The sequence below is a fragment of the Ostrea edulis genome, chromosome 3 (genome assembly GCF_947568905.1).
Source record: "Ostrea edulis chromosome 3, xbOstEdul1.1, whole genome shotgun sequence".
NCBI lineage: Eukaryota > Metazoa > Mollusca > Bivalvia > Ostreida > Ostreidae > Ostrea > Ostrea edulis.
The window spans coordinates 49,785,455-49,811,465 of record NC_079166.1 but is presented as its reverse complement, the minus strand read 5'-3'; the positions used below and the strand labels follow the sequence as shown (position 1 = coordinate 49,811,465).

The 26,011-nt window shown below is 35.3% G+C and overlaps 1 protein-coding gene across 2 annotated transcripts in view; it reads left to right on the top strand.

Moving 5' to 3' along the window:
- Window positions 1-26,011, top strand: part of LOC125676005 (tyrosine-protein phosphatase 10D-like) — a 99,367-nt gene that overhangs the window by 15,043 nt on the left and 58,313 nt on the right. For both annotated transcript variants that reach the window (XM_048913877.2, XM_048913878.2), the window contains exons 3-8: window positions 2,745-3,011; window positions 6,539-6,621; window positions 15,957-16,149; window positions 21,347-21,625; window positions 22,389-22,530; window positions 24,614-24,744. In XM_048913877.2, coding sequence (XP_048769834.1) covers window positions 2,745-3,011; window positions 6,539-6,621; window positions 15,957-16,149; window positions 21,347-21,625; window positions 22,389-22,530; window positions 24,614-24,744 — 1,095 coding nt within the window. The remainder of the gene's footprint in view (window positions 1-2,744; window positions 3,012-6,538; window positions 6,622-15,956; window positions 16,150-21,346; window positions 21,626-22,388; window positions 22,531-24,613; window positions 24,745-26,011) is intronic.

The window sequence follows — 26,011 nt, the reverse complement described above, 5'->3', positions numbered from 1 at the left end:
GACTAGGATCATCAAATTTTGTCAGTTGATGCATCTTAGGACCTAATATCATGTTGTCTCAAAAGTAGATCATGGTGACCTACTTTTTGAATTTCGCAGGTAATTATTATTAAATGGATTTTGATGCATATATTGGACACTTTTGAGCCTATGATCATCAAAAGTTGTCAGTTGATGGATTATGGGACCTTGAAGTGCGTCATGTGAAAAGTATGTCACCATGACCTACTTTCTGAATTTTATGGCTAATCGTTTATGAATACATTTTAGGTTGTTATTTCAGATACCGAGAGGTTTAGAATATTCAAACCTTGTAAGTTGATGTGTCTAGAGGCCTCGGAACATATTTATAAAAAAAGTAGGTCACAGTGACCTACTTTTTGAATTTTGCAGACATTCAAATTTCACATTTTCAATTTTAGATGCATATTATGGACACTATGAAAGCTAGGATAATCAAACTTTGTCAGTTGATGCATCTTGAGTCTTCATAGTTTGTTGACCAAAAAGTAGGTCACCGTGACATATTTTTGGATTTTGACGGCTATATTTGAATATTTCAGATACTATTTGACTTACTATCATCAAACTTTGTCAGTTGATGGGTCTTGAGTCTTCAGAGTGTGTCGACCAAAAAGTAGGTCACTGTGACCTACTTTTGGAATTTGACGTTTATATCTGAATATTTCAGATACTATTTGACTTCAATTATCAAACTTTGTCAGTTGATGCATCTTGAGTCTTTGGAGTGTGTCGACCAAAAAGTAGGTCACTGTGGCCTTCTTTTGGAATTTGATGGCCATATTTGATTACTATTTGACTTGTCAGTTGATGCATCTTGAGTTTTCAGTGTGTCGACCAAAAGTAGGTCACCGTGACCTACTTTTGGACAGTTACATTTAAATTTTTTAGGTACTATTTGACTTAACATCATCAAACTTTGTTAATTGATGAATCTTGGTTAGTGAGAATTTTTGCCTGTTCTACAATGTATCAAAAGAGCGATTCTAGGCTCATGGACCTCTTGTTTCTAGATTTCAAAGCCCTTGGGAGTAGTGATAATTTTTCACTCGTACTCAGGTGACCAATAAGGCCTGTGGGCCTCTTGTTATGTCCCTGTCTAGAAGTGATCAAGGCAATGCCACATACATACTTCGTTAATTTTTTCAGTCCGTCATTTTGTCATTCCTTCCTGGTTAATTTTCCAGACTTTTTTAAAATGTGCTTGTAAATAAAGAGCTAAAATTAAGTATATCTCTATATATTAATGACTTGCAATTGAGTATATCTCTATATATTAATGACTTACAAATCAATTTTGAGTTTCATGTCAATTGACCTATTCTCACCCAAGTTAATGCGTTTAGACTTTGAAAATTTCTAATTATTCACCGTTTTCCATTCTATTTTTCTGATGTTCTTTGAGATGATAACCAGATTTTTAGTGTACCTTTATAATAATAGCTTGTAGAGTAACCAGAATTTTAGTGTGTACTTTACTTACAGATCAAGTTTCTCTTTCTTGCATATTTGCCAAAGTTATCGCCTTTAGACTTAAAATTGTCCCATTTAGTACTCGCATTCTTTTCACAGAATGAACCAATAAATATTTATGATGTACATGTATTAGTTATTAAGTGTTTGTTATCTCAATGATTCATTTGTAAAGTCCACCTTGCACACTCAAGTCCTTAAAAACTAATGACTGTAATTTTTGTTCACAATTTATTCAAGAAAACGTCAAAAGTACCAATTTGATATTCTAATTTATTTTCCTTTGCACCTTTTGTTATTTTCACATCCTTGGACTTTCAAATATTTCAAACTTGTATGTCAGTGGGGGCATTCATGTCATCTATCGTGAAAAAATCCCATGAAATGTTGTGCAGACAAATTATCATAATGTGCTAATGCATGTTCTTCAGTTTGTCAGCACACCATTCCATATGTTATAAACGCCATAGAAAAGTAACCATTCAGTGATAAAATATATATTGCAAAGGTCTACACTATTGTCATTATATATTATATGGACCTAATCTGCCCACTAAAAATTTTGAAAATACATAAAGATTTATAATATGTTTTTTTTTAAACTTCAAGACTTGTATGACAAAACCATGCTAATATACAATCTGTTTTGCACAATACAGCTAGTATCTTGTAATTTGATGTTACAAATGAGGCATTTATCATTTCTTATTATTCAGTGCTTGTTCTTGCTTTGATTTGTAAGTATATTAGTAAAGAAATAATTTTGAGGTAGTTTCTACATAAGTTCATATTTTTAGACCGAGTTATTGTTATTTTAAGATAAGATAATCAAGGAATGAAAGTCATTTTTACTCATTGTATGTGATTTGTATCACATAAAATAAGTAAGTTTGGGTAGTTTACGCTTTATAAACTGCATGGCTTTTAAAATGAGTAGAAAATATGTTCATTCTTTATAATTCAATTCAGAAAAATGTATTAGATGAACAATTATAAAGAAAATATGAATAGTTCTTGATGCAGTGCAATATTGTTGTAGGAAGAAAATGGAAATGGAGGAACCCAATGTATTGTGACGTCAATCTTAGGACGTCATATTGCATAACTTTGTTTATACGATATAAAGAATGTTGATAAATGAACACATCAAATTATGTTTTACAAGTGAAATTAGCTTATTACAAAAGAGAAATCTTGGCACAATGGTTTGTTATTATGGTTATTATCATAGCTATTTGTATCTATTTTAGATCCACTCCCACCAGTCCGTGTCCATGTGACTGCAGCAGGGACTAACTTTATGACCATCTCTTGGGAAACTGACACCAAAAGCATTCAAGATGGTGGAGAAGTGTTTCTATCCCCCAATAGCTCACAGGTTCTAAAGTTCACAGCAGTCTCAGGGAAAGAGGTCAATGCCACTAATCTACAACCAGGAATGCAGTACTCCATCACTGTAGTGACGCTCAGCAATGGCAAATCAAGTAAAAGATCTGAGGCCAAGATTGACAACACAGGTAATTAATGAAATAAAAATTCATTGGCTCACTGGTGATTTTGCATGCAAACTGATGTTTCAGATAACACATTAGTCTACTTGTAACAAATATATTTGGACACTGGTTATTTTGTTGGTAAACTTATGGTATTATTAATGTTATTAACATTAAAAAAGGGAAGCACAAAGTTACTAGCTAAAAAAAATTGCTTCATGATTATCGTTCTTGATTTCTCAATTGTGTGATGTCATGAGATCCCACTTTCAAGTTGTAAATCAAAATGTAGTGAAGATCTTTTTAGGTGGCAGGGGACAGTTTCTTTGGTTTTGAAACATGTGGATAGGGGGTATACACCAAAGTCAGATTATGACAGACTAACGAAAAATCATATTTCAATTTTATGTCAATACTTGTATTTCATATTAGTGTAGTTAATGAATTATGACCCTAAATTACATGTCATCTATAAATACTGGTGCTGGTGCACAAAACATGCTCTGAGCAGGTTCCCCTTTTTTGCTTTGATTTTCTCTCATTTGGGCTAATCCGCACCACCCCCACACCATCACAGTACCAAACATGGGGGTTTAGACACTGCACAATCAAGAACCCTATCTGCTCTTCTCAAAAATCTACCTTTCATACGGTACCATCCACCTTCCCTCACAGCTACAGACCTTTTGCTGGACCCTGCATGTTTTCACCGGAATTTCTTCAGCAACTGACCACGTGTCTTAGTTTCGTATTTGCACCCATCTATATGCTAGGAATCGTAGTGACACCTACATGTTGTATATCAACATTTTTATTAAGCACTCAGCTACATTTGACATGCATCCTAAAATTATTGTATACATTTTACACATGTAATATCACTTCAAATATGGGGTATTTCCATTTTTTGAAAAAGTTGACCGGGCCTATAGTGCGAAATTGTCCCCTGCTACCTTTATGCCCCTGCCACAAGTGGTCGGGGCATATAAGTTTTACTCTTGTCTGTCCTTCCGTTCCAGACTTATTTTTACTAAATGCCTTGAGATATTGAACTGAGTTTTTGTATGCAGATGTATATTGATGAGTTACAGATCGAGTTTGAATTTTGTACCAGTTCACTGATTTTTTTTATGGAGTTGTGCCCCTTTAACATAGAAAAATCAATATATTTATTTTATGGCTGTTAAGGTAGTGATTGCAAGGCATCACATGGTTTATTCATGTAGTATCTAAAAAGAGACTATTTCGTTTCCGATTCCGGAATATGTCAAGCGCTTATCCATCAGTAATAATGACAGACGATTGAAACAGACTTGTCAGCTATAACCAGACACAGGGTAAAGTGAAAATATGTTTAGAACTATACGAATAAAATACAATACAAATGAAAAATCCCTTATGTTTTAATTATCTTTTTAAAAAAAAATAGTCATTAGGCCCTAAGTCTCCATATAATACATGTACCCCCCCCCCCCCCCCCCCCTCCCCTGTTAATTTTCAGTCTTACAGCACGTAAATTTAGTTCACAAACCACTAAGCCTATTAAAATCATAATACTATGTAACGTGGATGTTAAGAGAAATCAGAAAGTGTATTCTGAAAAGCAGAACTTGCTGTTAATATCTTTTTCTCAATTAGTTCAGTTATTTCTTATAATATAAAAAGTAAGAAAGTTTTATTGTTTGATAATCGCTTGGTTTGAAAGGAGAAAAAACCCCAAAAAAACAAAGACGTTTCAGCTAGGTATCGACGTCACAATGCACAGTTTACATCGGATGGGTTACATTTCCAGCGTTTTTAACATACGCTTACAGAGCATGAATATACAAGTAATTTCAAATAGAAAGTAATAAAAACATCTCCAAAGCAACAGTACCATCATTCTATGTAGAATAAATTCAATAATAAACATCTAAACATTTTCATAGTTTTAATATGAGTTGAAATAAATGCATGTAAGATGCATATCTATTGTAATTATCACCTGCAGCATTTATGTAAGGAGGGGGAATAGTAACTTTAGCGATCATAGTGCCATAGTAAACCTGAAAACCAATATTAATACTTTCAGGAAAAATTCATCCTAACATATGTTAAAACATATTTAAAAATAAAAAAAATTAATTGGTCATTTATTCCTCAGGGGGTGAAAATATGTCTGCTTTAGTGAATAATTGCATTCCAAAAATTGCGAAATTGCTCATAAGCAGCCCTGCTTCTACTTCATATGAAAATAAATGGACATATTAATACAAACCATATATCATTTAAGGCTTTAACTTCAATTTGATATAAAATTTGTATCCCTTGCCCCTTTTGTATCATTTTTAAACATCACCTGAAATACCTGTATCATTTATTATGGAAAGTGAACAAGAGGGGTTACTATGACAACCGTAGCATCACAATTTCCGTGAAAACCCTATATGATACTTTCATAATGAGTTACAGATACTGTCAACTATAAAATATGTAAAAATCAAAAATTTCATAGATTCTTTTTCGATGGATTTTAACATTTGTGTTGACACATCTAGATTTTTTTTTTTTTATATTACAAATGTATGATACATCTATATAACCAATAGGAAGCAGGGGCTGTACACATGCAATCATTCAAAGTTTAGATTGAAATTTTAGTTTCGATCAGAGAAACAGTCAGAATTTCAATAACTTTCTTCTGTATTCACATACTTTTAAAGGAACTTTTAAAGGAATGTTTTCATGCAAGGTAATGTTCCTACAAGTCTGATAAGATTTTGATGAAAAAATGTAACTGAAATTCTGTCATGAGGGGAATAATAAATTTATTGCATCTGTCGAAAACTGTCTTTAGGGGATAATGAATTTACTTTACTTTATCCCTCTGAAACTCTGTCGTGACGTGATAATGAATTTACTGTATCCCTCTGAAAATCTGTCATGAGGGGATATTTATGTCTCCCCTCTTTCAGGGGGAGACATATTGCTTTTGTATTTTCTGTCCTTTCTTTTGTCTGTCCGTCTGTCAGTTTTGTCACAAAATCTTTTGAACACTTCTCCTCCTATATGGCTTATCGGATAGACTTGAAACTTTTTACAATGCTTCATTGCCATTTGTAGATGTACATATTGTCGGGACAGGGGGATCCAATTATTTTCCTAAAAGTTAGAGTGGATCTAAGAGTTTATCGAAGTTCATATTGTTTATGTTCCTGCTCATGCTTTCTCCTCCATACCATGCAGTACATTAAAGGAGGAGGTTTCATTTGGAGCACTTCCAATTTGGGGAGCTGAGGAGACATTTGTTTTTCATATAAACAATCTCTAGTTAATTTACTGTATCCCTCTGATACTCTGTCGTGAGGGGATACTTATTTTACTGAATCCCTCTGAAACTCTGTCGTGAGGGGATAATGAATTTACTGAATCCCTCTGAAACTCTGACATGAGGGGATAATGAATTTACTGTATCCCTCTGAAACTCTGTCGTGAGGGGATAATGAATTTACTGAATTGTGTATTATTCCTTATTTCCATGGTTTGTTATGCTGGCACTGTAATATTTGTAGTTCCACTGGCTCCCATGTTGACCTCTGTACAGGCTGTGGACACAAAAACATTGATGGTTGCCTGGACAACACAGGAGGAACAAGTAAGCCACACACACTCACACAAACTTTGTAAATGTAGATGGAAAGAATAAGTAGATGTATTAATTACTGTAGAATTATTAATTTTTGTTGGTGTCAAATTTTTATTGTTTGAAGAAAATAAGCATGTTTGTAAGCTTACTTGTTTAATCATGATTTAAAATTTATTATTCTTTTAAATTATGTCTCCCCGCTCTATGAGGCAGACATTTCATCCAATTTGTCCTTAAGTTCATCATTGATTTGTGAACAGTTGAGAAAGAATAGGTAATATAAAATATTTGTAAAGGCCTTATATTTTGAGCAATCGATCTGTAGACATAAACATTGGATACAAGGGATGCCTTGAACGCCTGTGGTGTCATGATCTTATGCCTAGGTTATTGTCATGATCTTATGCCTAGATTATTTGGACAGTTTTAAGGTCACTTGGAGAAAAGTGTGTTATTCAGTAATTTGTACATAGTACATGTATCTTCTCTTTGTGAAATTATTCAAGGAATGTCTTTATTGATTATACTCAGAAGGAATTCATTTGATAATAATTGTAGTGGAATGACATCGCATGTGATAATTTAATATACAGTGATGGAATGACATCGCATGTGATGATAATAGTGATGGAATGGCATTGCATGTGATAATAATAGTGATGGAATGGCATTGCATGTGATAATAATAGTGATGGAATGGCATTGCATGTGATAATAATAGTGATGGAATGGCATTGCATGTGATAATAATAGTGATGGAATGGCATTGTATGTGATGATAATAGTGTTGGAATGACATCGTATGTGATAATAATTGTGGTGGAATGACATCGCATGTGTTGTTGAAAATGCGTATTGCATACAGTAATATAGATATTTGAACCAATGATGTGGGCTCTAAACCCAACCACTATGGAAAGAAAGATCAGCATTTCTCTACATTTTTCAATAAACAACCGTACAGATGAATTCTTACAATGTTTGCTGTCATTAAGTTATACTGTCATTGTATGAAATATGTATTATGCACTTACATGTATATGTAGGTGTATACAGTCTTCGACGTTAACCAGTGGCCCGATGCCCGAGGCCAGTAAAATCGGGATCGGGCTTCTTAAAATATTAAACCCAGGAGTCCGGCGGGCCTGTAAATGTTTTCTTATATGTTCTGTATATATTACAAATAAAGCGTGAGATTGACTCAGACTAAATGTCATGACTTAGTACAATCTCTCACCAGAGGGCGTTACGCTACGCTCCACAACACCTCTGTTATCATCTGATTTACAAGAATTTTGTAAAACAGAGCGTCTTTGAAAATAAAATAAATCTGCATCATTTTCATAAATAAAACATAAATTTATGAGTTAAAAACACATTGGTAGGTATCGAAACGCTGTATTACGTTAGTGTAACCTCCATATTTATGGAACTATTTTGTCTTGTCAAATGTATTAATTTCACTTTCACTTCGTAACTATGGACTCTACATAAAAGTACATTAGAAAAACTAGCGAGATTATAATGATGAAAATCTGACATTACACAAAGAACAGAAACGTGTCTTTCTGTTGGAGTCAAAGACGCTATTTTGTCCGTGCGAGGTCATGTGGTTAGCCGAACTATTTATCAGACGATAACAGAGGTGAAAGTGAAGCTTACGTAGCACGCCCTCTGGTGAGAGAATGGACTTAGTAGTCAAATTTCGCATAGAAAAATGATCAACCATGCTGCCTTTTCTGAAGTATAGGGAGGGGGCTCGTCTGGGAAATTCAAAACCACCCAAGCGTATATCATAATCACAACCATCCGTTAAAAAAAAAAAACCCAAAAAAACCTGTCGTACAAGGAGAAAAGAGCGAAAATTCATGCCCCATTGGACCGAGGGTAGGCCTTGGCTAACATTTGATTCTGGAGAAAACAAAATGTTTTGTACGCGGTGTATACAAAACAAAGTTGAACATGAGCTGCTGATGTATCTGCGAGATTAATATGTTGAAAAATAAAATAAGACAATCCTTTTAATGTCAGTTGTTCTCTAACTATGATCATCTTGACCTATATTTTCCTACAGTAGAACATGCATGTATCTATAGTGTAGAATCAGCAAATGACATGTGGTCAAATTAGAAAAAAACATTTTGGGCCTGTAAAATATTGTTCGGGCTTGCACAGTTATTATACTGGGAGGCCCGAAGGGCCTGTGCTTTACAAAGTTTTTCGTGAAGACTGTGTATATGTAAGGAAGATTTACGTTTTACATGGACGGATCCAGGATTTCAGTTCGGAGAGGGGGGGATCTGGGGGAAAGGGGTCTTGGGACCTAGGGGGCGAAGTCCCCGGAAGTTCTTGTGTTTTGATAATGAAATCTGGTGTAAAACTATTGATGTTTTTAGTACATATGCGGCAATCTAATTTGGGAATAAACGACAAATTTTTTAGTTGACTCACGTAGCGAGCTACTCCTTGGCATAAGGTCTGTCCTGCAGATTCATCACTTCACTACCACCCTAGCTCATTTGCAACTGTATATAGTTTGACTGGCAGTGTATGTTAATTGCTTTGTTAAATAAAATCATTCCTATGCACATAAAATTCTTGATAATGTCAATGGAACACACACATTGTTTGTGAAAGAATGTGAAAATATTGTAGAATCTGGCATCGACCTAGCAGGTCTGCAACTGAATACAGTTGGGAGAAGATACAGATATGAAAGCAGACACTGCATGTCTTTTATTGAGTTTAAGATTTATTAACTTGGTTAATAAAATTATGTACAAGTATGATATATTCAAAGAACCAGAGCCAGAAAGTAATAAAATTGGCCCTTTCGCCAAAATTAATGAGACTTTCACAGTTGATGCTCTAGGATTTATAGGTTATAGAACAATTTATTTTATAACTATATCTTTTCTAGTTTTCGTTTTACAGTCGTTTAAACTTTGTGGTGTTTTTCAACAGAAAAACTATATAACGTCATGATGTTGATGTTATGAGAATCACAGTGTAATAAACACACAAAAAATGGACGCATAGGTTAATATATATTTTTTTGGCTTATTCTGGTTGTAAATCACAGCTGTTAAAATACTAGGAACGTGTATATTTTCTATCACAATGTTTAAATTTGTGATATATTGCTCCCCCCCCCCCCCCCCCCACTACATAACACTTTACAATTTTTATGCCCCCCTTTGAAAAAGAGGGGGCATATTGTTTTGCAACTGTCGCTCGGTCTGTCGCTCGGTCTGTAGACCACATGTTGTCCGCTCAATATCTTGAGAACCATTCACTTGATGATAATGATATTTCATATGTGGGTTGGTTATGAGTGGAAGATGACCCCTATTGTTTTTCAGGTCAAAGGTCAAGGGTCAATCTACTCTGGACATAGGAATATAATGTCCGCTCAATATCTCGAGAACCCTTTGCTTGACAGACATCAAACTTTAAATAGTACACTGGTGTATATTCAGGAGAAGATGACTCCTATTGATTTTGAGGTCACATGGTCAAGGGTCAAACTGGACATAGTAATATACTGTCCACTCAATATCTTGATAACCCTTTACTTGACAGACATCAAACTTAGTACATTGGTACATCTTCAGGAGAGGATGACCCATATTGATTTTGAGGTCAAAAGTCAATAGTTGAACTGGGCATAGTAATATATTGTCTCCTATATTTTAAGAATTATTTGCTTGATTGACACGTACCAAACTTGGTACACTGGTACAGCATAAGGAGTAGATGACCCCTATTGAATTTTAGGTCACATGGTCAATTCACTCTTGACATAGGAAGATATTGTCTGCTCAATATTTTGAATTGATGACAATACTATCAATTAAATGAGGTGTGTGTATTACCCTTTTCAATTTTGCACCATGGGGGGCATATGTGTTTTACAAACATCTCTTGTTTCCTGCTATATTGGACATAATTGAAAAATCGTGATCAAAAATTAAAATTCCATGCAGTGAAAGGACCACAGCAAATAGTATTGTTTCACCGTCTATCTCAAAGACGAGTTTATATTTTCAAGTTGCATACATCTATTAGTATCAATTTCCATTAAAATTATAATTGATATTAATTGACGATAAAAAGAGAGACAACTATATAATTTTGGTTAAACTTGAGTAATTATAGTAACTAATTTGAAAAATTGATTTTTTAAACATCCGCCTCGTAAACTAAATTTTTAAAAAATAAAACACGGTGGACCTTTAAAATTGTCGGCACCTCTGAAGTCTTAATTTTCTGAGCGAGTTAGACCTTTAAGTCCACGAAGGATCTCCGTGGATATCTGACATCTGTGCCTCCTTTGTGCCACCGTGCACCTTGGTGTGATAAAACAAGGAAATAAATACTAAGCGAAATATTAGTGGGTGAAAATTAAAACGTATAAAACGGCAACTTGCATATATTCATAACATTTAATGATATTATACAATTATTGCTGTTTTTGAGGTCAATACGATGATTTAGACACCTGAGGAGTACAATATTCACCGAGCCCGAAGGGCGAGGTGAATATTGTACTTCGAAGATGGCTAAATCATCGTATTGACCTCAAAAACAGCAATAATTGTTTTATTATATGATTAAATGATTAAAAAACCCTTCCAGATTGTTCTTTGCTTTAATTGTAAGTTTCAACGACCTATTTTTGGTCCTATGTGGAAAAAATAATTCCTTATGTTCACCTGGAAGGTCACGTGCAGGTAAACATAACGTACTAGTATGATTTCTTCATTGTTGGATCTCAGCCAATTAGAGAGCTAGGAATTATTCAATCATATAATAAATATTATTGTAAATTTATAATAGTAATTTAACTTTAAAAATGTACCTTCACTGTCTATCTTTAAAGAATTATCATACTGATTTGATAACTTACTTAAATTGTTTACGTGTTGGAGTTTGCTATTCGAAACAATTCATCTTAATTGCCCTTAACTTATGACGTCCGTTATGTATTAATTGTTTGAAGCAGATAAATTGTCCCAAACCCCAGAAATAGAGTGGACAGTGTCGCTAAATGGATTTTAATTATCTCCAAGTAGAAACCTCAACATGTTTGTAAATCGGGATTATTTCTTGTATATAGATATATCAAGATATTGATATATATCCGTATGCAGACTTCCCCGCAGACGTTCACACCTTTATGAAATGCCCAAATTCTCGACATCCCGTACACAATCATCTGTACGTTTTAGTCGGCACATTGTTTCATAGCACGAGCAGCACGAGTTCACCAAATAATATAAGGATCATTTGACTTTGAAAATGAACAAACGAATATCACATGGTATTATTTGGCAATGATTTCAATTTGATAAATAGCATGAATTATACCAGCTCAAAGAAATGGGACCATGAAATGTCAAATAAAAGCATTGTTTTATTTGTGCGACTATTTTAAAAGATTGACATTTATATTAGTGCACCACATGTCTTTTAATGTATAATTTTTATTGTAATTAAGAATATTAGATGATTTAGATCCACTGTCTACATGTTTACAGGTAGTGTAGAAACATCACAAAGTGTACAGTTGACAACAATTGAAATAAGAATGCGGACGATTTTTGTTTATTCAGTAACTCACAAACTTACCCGTCTTCTGAATGAAAGTTGTAAAACAATTAAACATACTATTTTTTGGTCAGTTATAACACCCGAAAACGGGGATAAAAATCATCTTCGCTTGCCATGGGTTTTGAGTCCATTGTGCTCTTCGTGGACTGAATACAATCGAAGATGGAAAAATAATTTTAAAAATGCCTAGATTGTCCGCTTACATAAACATGTATTACGGTGGTAAAAAAAAAAATCTAGTAAATCCAATGAAGTAGTAATATAGATTATATATTCATTTTATTTTTGACTGAAAGGGCGTTAGATAGCTAGGCAAGTAACATCGGTTTAAGAAAGGGGGGGGGGGGGGAGCAGTCCTAACTCGCGCCAGCCGAATAATTTAACACGGAAAAAAGGGAAATCAAATATATCAAAATAAAGTGGAATGGTTAATTAATAAGAAGAATATAATACATTTTAAGATTTGATTAAACTCCCCGTACCTGTATATAATTACTGATGTTCTCTCTCTCTCTCTCTCTCTCTCTCTCTCTCTCAAGATGTTATAGATTCAGTACTGTTGTATAGCGTGTATGAATAGAAGCAACTAAAATGCAAATCGTCAAATCATTTTGTCTATATATTTTTTGTGTGAACCAGTTGCATTTGACACCGAGATTTTAAAACATCCTTACAGTAGACCTGTATGGGTCCATGTGGCGACCTATCCACTGCACACGTAAAGAAATTGAATTCGGGAGGGGGATTGGGACAGTTTGAGTGGATGAAGACCACCACCTACCACCGCCACCACACACATGTACACAATTTAAGGTTTTGAAGATTGGACAATTTAAGCACAATTTCCTGTTGCTATTGTAGGCTGGATTATTAAATTAAGATATATTTATTGGCACAACACATGTCCAGTTTATTAATTGGCAAAACACATATATAATATAGCATTCAGTCCGTCTGTCATAATTTAATTTTATTTGTAACACGCAATTTGATTTGTTGATCACGCTGAAAAAAATATTTGTTTATATTGTATAAAAGTAACTTGGTATGGGGACATACCTCCTTGACAACCAAGACGACACTACTTTTCCTTTTCTAATTTTACATTGGACAATGGAACACTGATACGTTGATAGGCCTTCGAAATAGGCCCATGAAAAAGAAAAATCAACGGAATTAAACATGCACAATAAATACTGTATTGTCTTACCTCATCCCCCAAAAGCAAAACGCACAGATTTTGTTTACAAGTAAAGTAATTAGTTACATAAAAATAAAAAATAAAAAAACTCTTGACATGTACAACAATATCATATGTGACATAAAAAACCGGTATATCGAGTATTTTCATATGGGGGTTACTTATCCACCTATCGAAGCATAAAATGCGTCATGAATGTCTTACAACAGATGACGTCATGTCTCATTGATAACATGTGGATCGCTATCTAAGAATTGCTTACATAATTTACTGTGTCGGATTTAACTGGCGGTAGTGCTGCATGCTATGGTAATAAATAAATAAAGCAAAAATTATTCGATATGATATCAGTACCATACAAGAATACTTGCGTGAAGCCTGAATATTTTCCGATATCCCAAAGTGAAAGAAGACGCCATGTACATTTCAGTCACAAGGCCTAACAGTTTCAGTAACTGTCATTTCGTTTAATGATAATGTTTATGATAATAATGTAAAACTACCAAAATTGTACACAGTTTTTAAGCAACGATGCAATGAAGATGCTTTGTGAACGACTTTAAAAGATGAAAACAACTAGGTATTGAAAATGAACATCTATAGTAAAAGGGCAAAACAAGCTGCAACCTAAAACTATTATTAGGTGAGGGAATTTCCCATGCTTTAAAAATAAACACCGAACCAAAATGACCTATACATGACACGAAATAAAAACTGTAGTTTCTTTCTCCATAAGATACTTAAATCAGCCATATTATCTGTAAAATTCAAGCTTACCACCACCAGTGCATTATAATCGTAATATTTTTCAGCAATCCGGAATATCGTTTTTTGAAAAATAAAAATAGTGCTCCTAGCTCGCCCTAAAATATAATTGCATTTATGGTCAAATGGAAAGGTGTATATTATAAAAATGCTTTAAATATTTTGGGCGAGATGAAACCAGTATGGCAAAACCTTTACAAAATAACCAGTTTTTGGTGAAAAATGACTAAAATACGGTTCCATATCCGGTTCTAGCATGTATACAGCTTTAGTTGTGCTCCTACTTTTAAAATCTAACATGTTTTTTTAAACCCCGGATTCTAATACATTTTTATAACACCAATACTCCTATTCAACATTTACTTTCATTTTTATATATTTTAAGGGCCATATTTTGGGGTTTGTGAATCAGATTCTTTTAGCCAAACAATGATGGTGAAAGACGTATGAAATCCTTGCCCAACTCTCTATTTTATATTGCTTATAGGAGTTATGAGATTGATCACTGTTCGTTACCTTCACCTTTCATGAAGTCTATCAAACAATATTTTTAATCGGGCATGAATATAAAGGGTGTGTGTGTGTGTTAGAATTCGGGTTAGATGAATAAGCAATTTTCAATTTTCCATGGAAGTAAATGATATGGCCTTTTTTTGAACTAATATTCTAACAGAATTCTGACAAAAGTATTTCTGAAATGAATTAATGAATGCTTTTTTTAAAATAAATAAACAACAAACTAGTTAACATCATTTACATACACACGTGGTACATTTTTGCGGGAATACGTCATGTAAATAGAACATCTTGAAGGAAGGGGTATTGATATTGATTATTGATATTTGACATGTACCGATAAGTGATCATCTACTGCAGATGTACTAGGTACCATGGATCTGATAGTAACCTTTGATCTTGAACTTTTATGTTACACGACTTTTGAAGCTTTTATGGGTAAATTCCTCAAGCCGATGTGTCGTTTTCCTTATTTGTGATGTTCATGAAATTCTATAGTTATCTAGTTAAGCATAATACTTATGTATGTACATTTTGTTTTACCATACTTTAAAGATTCAGAATTAAATCTTATAAGACGATGCTGTATATACCACCCCTTGTTGGAAATCATGGATGAGTTGACTCTGAGGCCCTTTAGGCTTTTGATTTGACTTCATCCAGTCTTGTTTAATAACACTGCTGGCTCCCTGTGTCTATAGCATCTTTTTATGTGTATGCCTGCCAAAGACGGGACATATCATGGTCAGTGGAGGACCTCTTTTGTTCTTCAAGGTTAAGGTCAAGGTCGTAGTACCACTTAGTAGGAAAACCTTGTAGGCAGGATACAAACAAAACAAAACATTGATTAAATTTTACCTGATTATGGGAATAAGTTATGTGAGGAAAACTCCTGAGATGTTCTGAATGAATTGCTCATCTTGCGTTTATCATCCATTGATCGATCACTCATTCACTTCGCACTCGCATTTGCAATTTGTTCACTTTCTGAGTTCACTCACTGTTCAACCTTTTAGCATTCACACACTGTTCAGTCACTATCTGCTTTGCTTTCATAATTAGCATTTGCTCACTGTTCACTCATCATTTGCTCACTGAAACAGGAAAGTAGAACATTTCAGGGAGTCTGCTGTACTATATGATAACCCCCCTTAGCAACACAGTGTAATTACCACAATCCTAATAGCAGTGAGAGAAATCAATCATGTAAGATCATAGGTATTTATACCAAATCTTGTGTCACTTACAGGATGAATTTTTTCTGACTGCTACTTACAATGACACCAGAAATGTCCAGCAGACGAAGAAACTGATGTGTAGAATGGTAATTCGCCTTTGTCTAGTGGATGCTCCAGGAATTCCAGGCCAGAAGTTATTGATACAGGGTTACACCAGGAAAGGTCAGAGGCAGAGTGCCCCATACAGCACATTCCACTCCACCAGTAAGTAGCACATTCCACCTCCACCAGTAAGTAGCACATTCCACTCCACCAGTAAGTGTAGTATGATACAGCACATTCCACTCCACCAGTAAGTGTAGTATGATACAGCACATTCCACTCCATCAGTAAGTGTAGTATGATACAGCACATTCCACTCCACCAGTAAGTGTAGTATGATACAGCACATTCCACTCCACCAGTAAGTGTAATGTGATACAGCACATTCCACTCCACCAGTAAGTGTAGTATGATATAGCACATTCCACTCTACCAGTAAGTGTAGTTTGATACAGCACATTCCACTCCACTAGTAAGTGTAGTATGATACAGCACATTCCACTCCACCAGTAAGTGTAGTATGATACAGCACATTCCACTCCACCAGTAAGTGTAGTATGATATAGCACATTCCACTCCATCAGTAAGTGTAGTATGATACAGCACATTCCACTCCACCAGTAAGTGTAGTATGATACAGCACATTCCACTCCACCAGTAAGTGTAGTATGATACAGCACATTCCACTCCACTAGTAAGTGTAGTATGATACAGCACATTCCACTCCACCAGTAAGTGTAGTATGATACAGCACATTCCACTCCACCAGTAAGTGTAGTATGATACAGCACATTCCACTCCACCAGTAAGTGTAGTATGATACAGCACATTCCACTCCACCAGTAAGTGTAGTATGATACAGCACATTCCACTCCACCAGTAAGTGTAGTATGATACAGCACATTCCACTCCACTAGTAACATTAGTATGATACAGCACATTCCACTCCACCAGTAAGTGTAGTATGATACAGCACATTCCACTCCACCAGTATGGCCAATTCAACTTAATTGATAGATTATCATCCCCGCCCGCTCCTTAAAAATCGGAGACACCCCCCACCCCCCCCCACCCCCCCCACCCCCTGAATTTTTTTATTTTGCGAAACTTGCAACTTCCAGAAAATTTTCATTGCCCGACTCCGGTATAGCAAAGTGAAAAACTACGTTAACGGTGAAGAAAATAGATATATCATATATGTATGGTTTTCTTAATTTCTCGCGTTCTAACGAGTGTAAATCTTGAAAAGGTTTGGTAACTTTCTGTGTTTGAAATTAATATTAAAGCTTAACCTGGAATCGTCTGTGAAATAAGCATAAATTGATATCCATCTAGCATTTATGATTAAATGACGCACTTCTGTTGACAAAATATTTTCTCAGAAAATAAAAATTAAAAAATAAAATCCTCCCACCCGCCCCATACTTTTTGGTGACTGTGGATGATAATCTACTAATTAACTTGAATTGGCCTAAGTGTAGTATGATAGAGCACATTCCACTCCACCAGTAAGTGTAGTATGATACAGCACATTCCACTCCATCAATAAGTGTAGTATGATACAGCACATTCCACTCCACCAGTAAGTGTAGTATGATACAGCACATTCCACTCCACCAGTAAGTGTAGTATGATACAGCACATTCCACTCCATCATTAAGTGTAGTATGATATAGCACATTCCACTCCATCATTAAGTGTAGTATGATACAGCACATTCCACTCCACCAGTAAGTGTAATATGATATAGCACATTCCACTCTACCAGTAAGTGTAGTTTGATACAGCACATTCCACTCCACCAGTAAGTGTAATATGATACAGCACATTCCATTCCACCAGTAAGTGTAGTATGATACCCCCTTTAGATCCCCATCATCATCATACAGGAGTGAAACTATGTCTGTTACCCCCTCTAGATCCCCATCATCATACAGGAGTGTAACTATAATGTCTGTTACCCCCTCTAGATCCCCATCATCATCATACAGGAGTGTAACTATAATGTCTGTTACCCCCTCTAGATCCCCATCATCATACAGGGTGTAACTATAATGTCTGTTACCCCCTCTAGATCCCCATCATCATCATACAGGGGTGTAACTATAATGTCTGTTACCCCCATCTTTGTTGTACAGTAGTGTAACTATTGCTCATACTTGGCACAAATGTTGCTTTTGACTGGAGGACTTTAAACTAATGTCATTTGACTAAGGTCAAGGTCACCATTTAAAAAAGTTCTTTTTATTTATCTAAATACTATAATACTATTGATATTCATCAATGAAATAATTGTGATTTAGAATAATCAAACGAAACATTTTTAGCCCACCTGAGCTAAAAGCTCAAGTGAGCTTTTCTGATCACCCATATTCCGGGCGTCCGTCCGTCTGTAAACTTTTAACATTTTAGACTTCTTCTCAAAAACCACTGGGCCAATTTCAACCAAAGTTGGCACAAAGCAACCTTAGGGAAAGGAGATTCTAAATTGTTAAAATAAAGGGCCAGGCCACGTTCCAAGAGGAGATAATCAAGAAAAGGTAAAAATAGAATAGGGTCATAAAAAAATCTTTTTTTATGAGCCAGAAAAGCTGAGATTTATATGAAAGCTTCCTGATATAGTGCAGATTGTAAATTGTTAAAATCCTGGCCCCCGGGGATCGGATGGGGCCACAATAGGGGATCAAAGTTTTACATACAAATATATAGGGAAAATCTTTAAAAATCTTCTTCTCAAGAACCACTGAGCCAGAAAAGCTGAGATTTATATGAAAGCTTCCTAATATAGTGCAGATTTTAAATTGTTAAAATCGTGACCCCCGGGGGTTGGATGGGGCCACAATGGGGGATCAAAGTTTTACATACAAATATATAGGAAAAATCTTTAAAAATCATCTTCTCAAAAACCACTGTCCAAAGCCAGAAAAGCTGATATTTACATGAAAGCTTCCTGATATAGTACAGATGCAGGTTTGTTAAAATCCTGGCCCCCGGGGGTCGGATGGGGCCACGATAGGGGATCAAAGTTTTACATACAAATATGTAGGGACAATTTTTTAAAAATCATCTTCTCAAGAACCACTGAGCCAGAAAAGCTGATATTTACATGAAAGCGAGCCAGAAAATCTGATATTTACATGAAAGCTTTCTGACATAGTACAGATTCAAGTTTGTTAAAATCATGGCCCCCGGGGGTCGGATGGGGCCACAGAGGGGGATCAAAATTTTACATACAAATATATAGGGACAATCTTTAAAAATCTTCTTCTCAAGAACCACTGAGCCAGAAAAGCTGATATTTACATGAAAGCTTCCTGATATAGTGAAGATTCAAGTTTGTTAAAATGACGGCCCCCGGGGGTCGGATGGGGCCACAATGGGGGATCAAAGTTTTACATACAAATATATAGAAAAAATCTTTAAAAATCTTCTTCCCAAGAACCACTAAGCCAGAAAAGCTGATATTTACATGAAAGCTTCCTAACGTAGTGCAGAGTTAAGTTTGTTCAAATCATGGCCCCCTGGGGTAGGATGGGGCCACAATAGGGGATCAAAGTTTTACATACAAATATATAGGGAAAATCTTTTAAAATCTTCTTCCCAAGAACCACTGAGCCAGAAAAGCTGATATTTACATGAAAGCTTTCTGACATAGTGCAGATTCAAGTTTGTTCAAATCATGGCCCCTGGGGGTCGGATGGGGCCACAAGGGGGGATCAAAGTTTTACATACAAATCTTTAAAAATCTTCTCAAGAACCATTGGGCCAAAGATGTTCACATTTACATGAAAGCTTTCTGACATTGTGTAGATTCAAGTTTTCAAAAACCATGACCTCCAGGGGTAGGTTGGGGCCATAATAGGGACTACGGTTTTACATGCAAATATGTATGGAAAGTCTTCTGATATGGACCAAGGTGACTCAGGTGAGCGATATGGCCCATGGGCCTCTTGTTATCTGTGCCACAGCTTAGTAACTGAGAATTATTTGGGACTCCTACTGGATGGAGGTTGCTTATGACCAGAATTAGAAGATTAAACATTGTTTTTGACCACAAGAACATCCAGACCTCAGATAGTTTTACAGATAGTCAGCTGCACCACTTGCTCACAACACTTCTGATTTATGTTCTATGCTGTGATATTTAAGTGACCATTATGGCCTGTGGGCCTTATGTTACAAGGAACATTTCGTGATGGGCATATCATGTGCCATGTTGGTGCATTTTATTAGCTGATTTGCAACGAAGTTGAACTCGGCTATTGGTTTGGTGATGCGGGTGGGTGGGTTGGTGGGCGAGCGGTTGGGCGTCAACAATTGGTTTCCGGATGATAACTCAAAAAGTTTACAATCTAATCAAATGAAACTTTGATATATTGTTGGGTACCAGGTAAGGAAGACCCCTAATGATTTTGGAGAAAAATGGTCGAAGGTCAAGGTCACAGTGACAGAAAATAGAATGAAAATTTCAGAAAAATTTGGTTTCTGGATGATAACTCAGAAAGTTTAAATTCAAATCAAATGAAACTTTGATATATAATTTGGTACCAGGTAAGAAAGACCCCTATTGATTTTGGAGAAAAAAGGTCAAAGGTCAAGGTCACAGTGACCGAATATAGGATGAAAATTTCAGAAAAATTTGGTTTCCGGATGATAACTCAAAATTTTTAAATCCGAATCAAATGAAACTTTGATATATTGTTGGGTACCAGGTAAGGAAGACATCTATTGATTTTGGAGAAAAAAAGTCAAAGGTCAAGGTCACAGTGACTGAATATAGGATGAACATTTCAGAAATATTTGGTTTCCAGATAATAACTCAAAAAGTTTAAATCTGAATCAAATGATACTTAAAGATATTGTTATGTACCAGGTAAGGAAGACCTCTATTGATTTTGGAGAAAATAGGTCAAAGGTCAAGGTCACAGTGACTGAAAATAGATTTAAAATTCCAAAAAATTTTGGTTTCTGGAGGATAACTCGAAATTTTTTAAATTTTAATCAAATGAAACTTGGATATATTGTTGGATACCAGCAAAGCAAGGCCCCTATTGATTTTGGAGAAAACAGGTCATTGATCAAGGTCACAGTGACTGAAAATAGATTGAAAACTTCAGACAAATATGGTTTCTGGAGAGTAACTCAAAAAGTTTAAAATTGAAATTAGTTCTTCACAATTATAAATATGCCACATCATTCCTGACTTTACAATGTATCCCATGCAACTCGGCTCATGCACCCCTGGGTGCATATATTGATTTTTGTGAATTATATTCCGGCAACATATTTTGTGAAACATGCAATGAATTATATTAGGCAGCTTTGTTTTTAAATCATTAAATACTATAAACTTTTTCAGAGCCTGAAACAGTGCTGGGTCTGTTGGACAACTCGAGCTCCACCTCTCATCTTCACCTCACGATCCTCCCCCCATTCTACTCCTACTTCAACAATTACAATATCGAGGTCTTCAGAGTCAATGGATCAGAGCAGACATTTGATCAAAACTTGCCTTTGAATAATGAAGAAACAGATATATTCCTGTGGAACCTAACGGCGGGCACCTTGTATAACTTTTCAGTTACCACCCGCACAATCTGGGAAGAAAGTGACATATATTCCACGGAGTTTGTTACATGTACATTTGCTGTATTATGTTTTAAAAACCAAATTTGCCTTAGGCTTAAAAAATCATTTATTTGATTCTCAGGCCTGCCTGCATCTGTTTAAACAATACACAATGTGCATTAACCATTTTTATCCTTAAATGATTAAAATAAGATTTCTTTCATGTGCTCTGCCATCGTCGCAAACCATGGGTTATTGTTTCATTCCTTTTCAAATTTGTGGAATGAAATGAAACAAAAACCTGTGGATTGCGACGATGGCGCTCTTTCGATGCCTGCCCCCCCCCCCCCCCCCCCCCACACACACACAAAAAACTCTGGAATCCCCGATCACATTTTAAATACTCCTATCAAGAAAACGCTTGAATAAGCTTGGGTCATCCTGATGCGGCCGTAAACAGTTAAATTTTTGCAAATGGCTGGTGAGGTTATATGATATGGTTCCAAGTATTTGATCATGATGGGGTTAATATCTGTACAGATACGAAAAGGCATAATGGTTATTCTGTCATTGTGGGAGGGTTTTGCTTTACCTGTTTTAAAGTCGCGACTTTGAAATTAAAAAAAGAAGAAAGAATTCCCTTGTCTCCTTTTTATTGGATTAAAAAACAACCTCCCTTTATTTTTGACAAAATTGGCTTGAGAACCAAGTAATTATTTTTTTGCCTTGTTAAAGATTCTTTACAATTTTAGTTTTCATATAATTATATGTAACAATATTGAACATGTTTAGTAAGTGTATTTGTGTACCTGAATTAATGGTTTCTATTTCAGACCCAAACAGTCCACAGAATTTGCAGTTAACAGAGGTCACCAACTCCACTGTGACATTGACTTGGACAACTGTGACATCTGGGGGCCTGGATTACTATCAGTCCACTATAACTCCCAGAGAAATCAACACGATGTCCCCAGTGTAAGCTATTTCAGTTCATTGTTTCTGTCATACTAAGTTTGAGAACTGGACAGAATGGGGATAGTCATTCATTTACAACATTGTTTGTGGAATTATAGTCAATTATAAGGCATAGTTAAAACAAATTGATATTACAAGTTTGTTGGCTATGTTGTCTTCAGGCTCTGTCATGATACTTGAATATACATTTACTAACTTTTGCAATGAAACAATGAATACAGTATACACTTATTGTCATGGCTTCTTCAGGTAGTGATTGCAAAGCATCACATGGTTTATTCATGTAGAATCTAAAAAGAAACTATTTTCGTTTCCGATTACGGAATACGTCAAGCGCTAAGCATCCATAATAACGACAGACGATGGAAACAAACACTTGTCAGATACAACTAGACACAGGATAAAGTGAAAATATGTTTAGAAATATACAAGTAAGATAAAATAAAAATGATAAATCCCCTGTGTTTTAATTATCTTTTAAATGATAGTTATAGTTTACGTCTCCATGATTCATATACCCCCATCCCCACTCCTCGGTTAATTTTTAGTCTTACAAAGCATAAACTTAATTCACAAACCACTAGGCCTATTAAAATTATAATATAATGCTCTAAATTTCATAACATGTATATGGTGTTTGTGCACATAAATCTAAAATGCTGAATGTGTAATATCCAAGGGAAACCGTTAGGCCGAGGAAACACGGGTTTTGTAAACGCGTCATTTTGAGCAAAAAATAATGATAATACTAATCATATCTTTCCTAAGTACACGTTACATAGATTTAAAACACTTTATTTTGCTACATATATTCTCATTGTCCACTTTAAGATCATCGGGAAATCGAGGGAGTCTACTATGTAACGTGGATGTTATGTTAAATCAAAAAGTGTGAATTTTGAAAACAACACTCGTTTTTAATAATTATGTTTTTCTAAGCTAGTTCAGTTATTTCTTATAATTTGAAAGTTAAAGAAAGTTTCGTTGTTTTTGATAATCGCTTGGTTTGAAAAGAGAAAGAGGAAAAACGTCGCAGGTGATACAACGTCACAATGCACAGTTTACATCGGCTGTGTTATATTTCCCGCGTTTTTAACGTACACTTACAGAGCATGAATATACAAGTAATTTCAAACAGAAAGTAATAAAAACATCTCCAAAGCAACAGTACTATCATTCTATGTGAAATTAATTCAATAGTAAACATCAAAACATATTTATAGTTGTAACATGAGTTGAAATAAATACATATAAGATGCATATTTATCGTATTATCACCTACAGCATTTATGTAAGGAGGGGGAGGGGGTAAATATAGTGCTCATAGCGCCATAGTAAAGCTGAAAACCAATATTGATACTTTCAGAAAAAATTCCTACTAACACATGTTAAAACATATGTAAAAATAAAAAGAAATTCATTGGTCCTTTATTTTTCAGGGGGTGAAAATATGCCTGTTTTGGTGAATAATTGCCTTCTAAAAATTGTATAATTGCACATAAGGAGCTGTGCTACTACTTCTTATGAAAATGAATGGACATCTTAATACAAATGATATACATGTATTAATTAAGGCTTTAACTACAATTTGATATAACATTTGTATAACTTATTCTTTTCGTATCATTTTTAAACACCATCTGAAACACCTTTACCATTTATTACAGAATGTCGACAAGAGGGGTTACTATGACAACTGTAGCGTCACAATTTCTGTGAAAATCATTTATGATACTTTCGTAATGAGTTACGGATACTGTCAACTACAAAATATGTAAAAAATTTAAAAAATTCATAGATTCATTAATTTTCAATGACCCATGCAATCACTACCTTAAGGGGGCAGTCCAATTGTTGTCCCGAGGTAGGGAGAAGTAAGAAATTACTGATTACAATTTATATAGTTGGTTAGGTAATAAAAGTATTTAGTGGATACATGATAGTTACTCCTATTTTCAATTCAATCATCATTTGTATTTAATAGTCTTGGAGTACTGGCTTTAGCAGTGATTCAGAAGTGAAATTTTATCCAACAGTTTTACAGAAACATGTATATTGCATGTTGATATATGTGTCATTGCAGCCAACAAGATAATCTCCAATTAAGACAAGTGACTTTCAGCAACCTGGTTCCTGGAAAGAATTACACTGTAGGCGTTCGGGCCGCTAAACAGAAGAAGCTCAGTCCTCAGATCATTGCAGAATTTCTCACAGGTATGTAAAGATCAGGTTAGCAAAATTCTTCTCAGGTAAAGGTCATGTTGGCAGAATTCCTCAGAGGTACATGAAGGTCAGATTCAATTCTGCAAAATTCTTCTCGGGTAAAAGTCATATTAGCAGAATTCCTCGCAAGAAAAATAAAAGTCTGGTCCTTACAGATAATTATTTCACAGTTATGAATACAGTGTTTGTTTGGGCTCATTTGTTCTAGTGAAGGTGACCACTGGCAACCATCAAAATATATAGGAAAATCCATCAAGGAGATCAGAAAGTTGCTGTTAAAATTCTGGGGCCTCTGAAAAGAGGTGCTGCTTGGACAGGTTTGACTGCTTAACTCATTCAGCCCTAGCTATCTTATCTGAGATAGACCCCAGCAGTGTTTTGTAGCATGTGCCCCAGGCAAATTTTCATCAAATTCCCTGCTGCTGCTGAATGATCAGCAGACAATAGATAAATAGCCACTACTTCATTAATTAAGCACATCTTTTCTTAAAATTTTCAGGTTAGAAAGAGGAATAAATGCAGATTCTAAAGATATACATGTAGAATATATCTTATCATAAAAAATGCTTGTTCATTTCACCAAAGAAAACAAAAGTAAAAAGTTTTCGCCAACAAATATCTTCATATTTCACTGTTTATTATACCCCCCGCAACAAGTTGTGTGTGTGTGGTGGTGGGGGGGGGGGGGGGGGGGGGGGTACTGGAATCAGGTTGTCCGTCTGTCTGTAGACGCAATGGTTTCCGGGCTCTAAAGCGTTATCCTTTCCACCTACAGTCACCATATCATCTAAAGCGTTATCCTTTCCACCTACAGTCACCATATCATACATATGGACTACCCATGGGATGAAGATGTTCCATATCGATTTTGGGGTCAAAAGGTCAAAGGTCACGTGCACTGGACATCGAAGTAGCAATATGGTTTCCATTTAAATTCTTTAACAGATTTTTTCATCTCATGGAGATGCTGTGTTCCTAGATAATCCATTTCTCCCTACAAACGAGAATACCCAAGGTTTGTCATGCCATTTGTTTTTAACACTCAGAAAAGAGGTAGCTTATACCTATTACCAACACCCTTTGGGAGATTGGGGTAAGCGGGGGGTGAGCATTGCTCACAGTACCTCTTGTTGTCCATAAATGTTTGGAAATTTTTTTAAGTGGTTGGGTGCAGGTGCACAAACAATACCCATCACAATTAAACATCCAAGAAATGCACGCATTTCCTCAGGAGTTGTATCATACCATCTACAGTTTG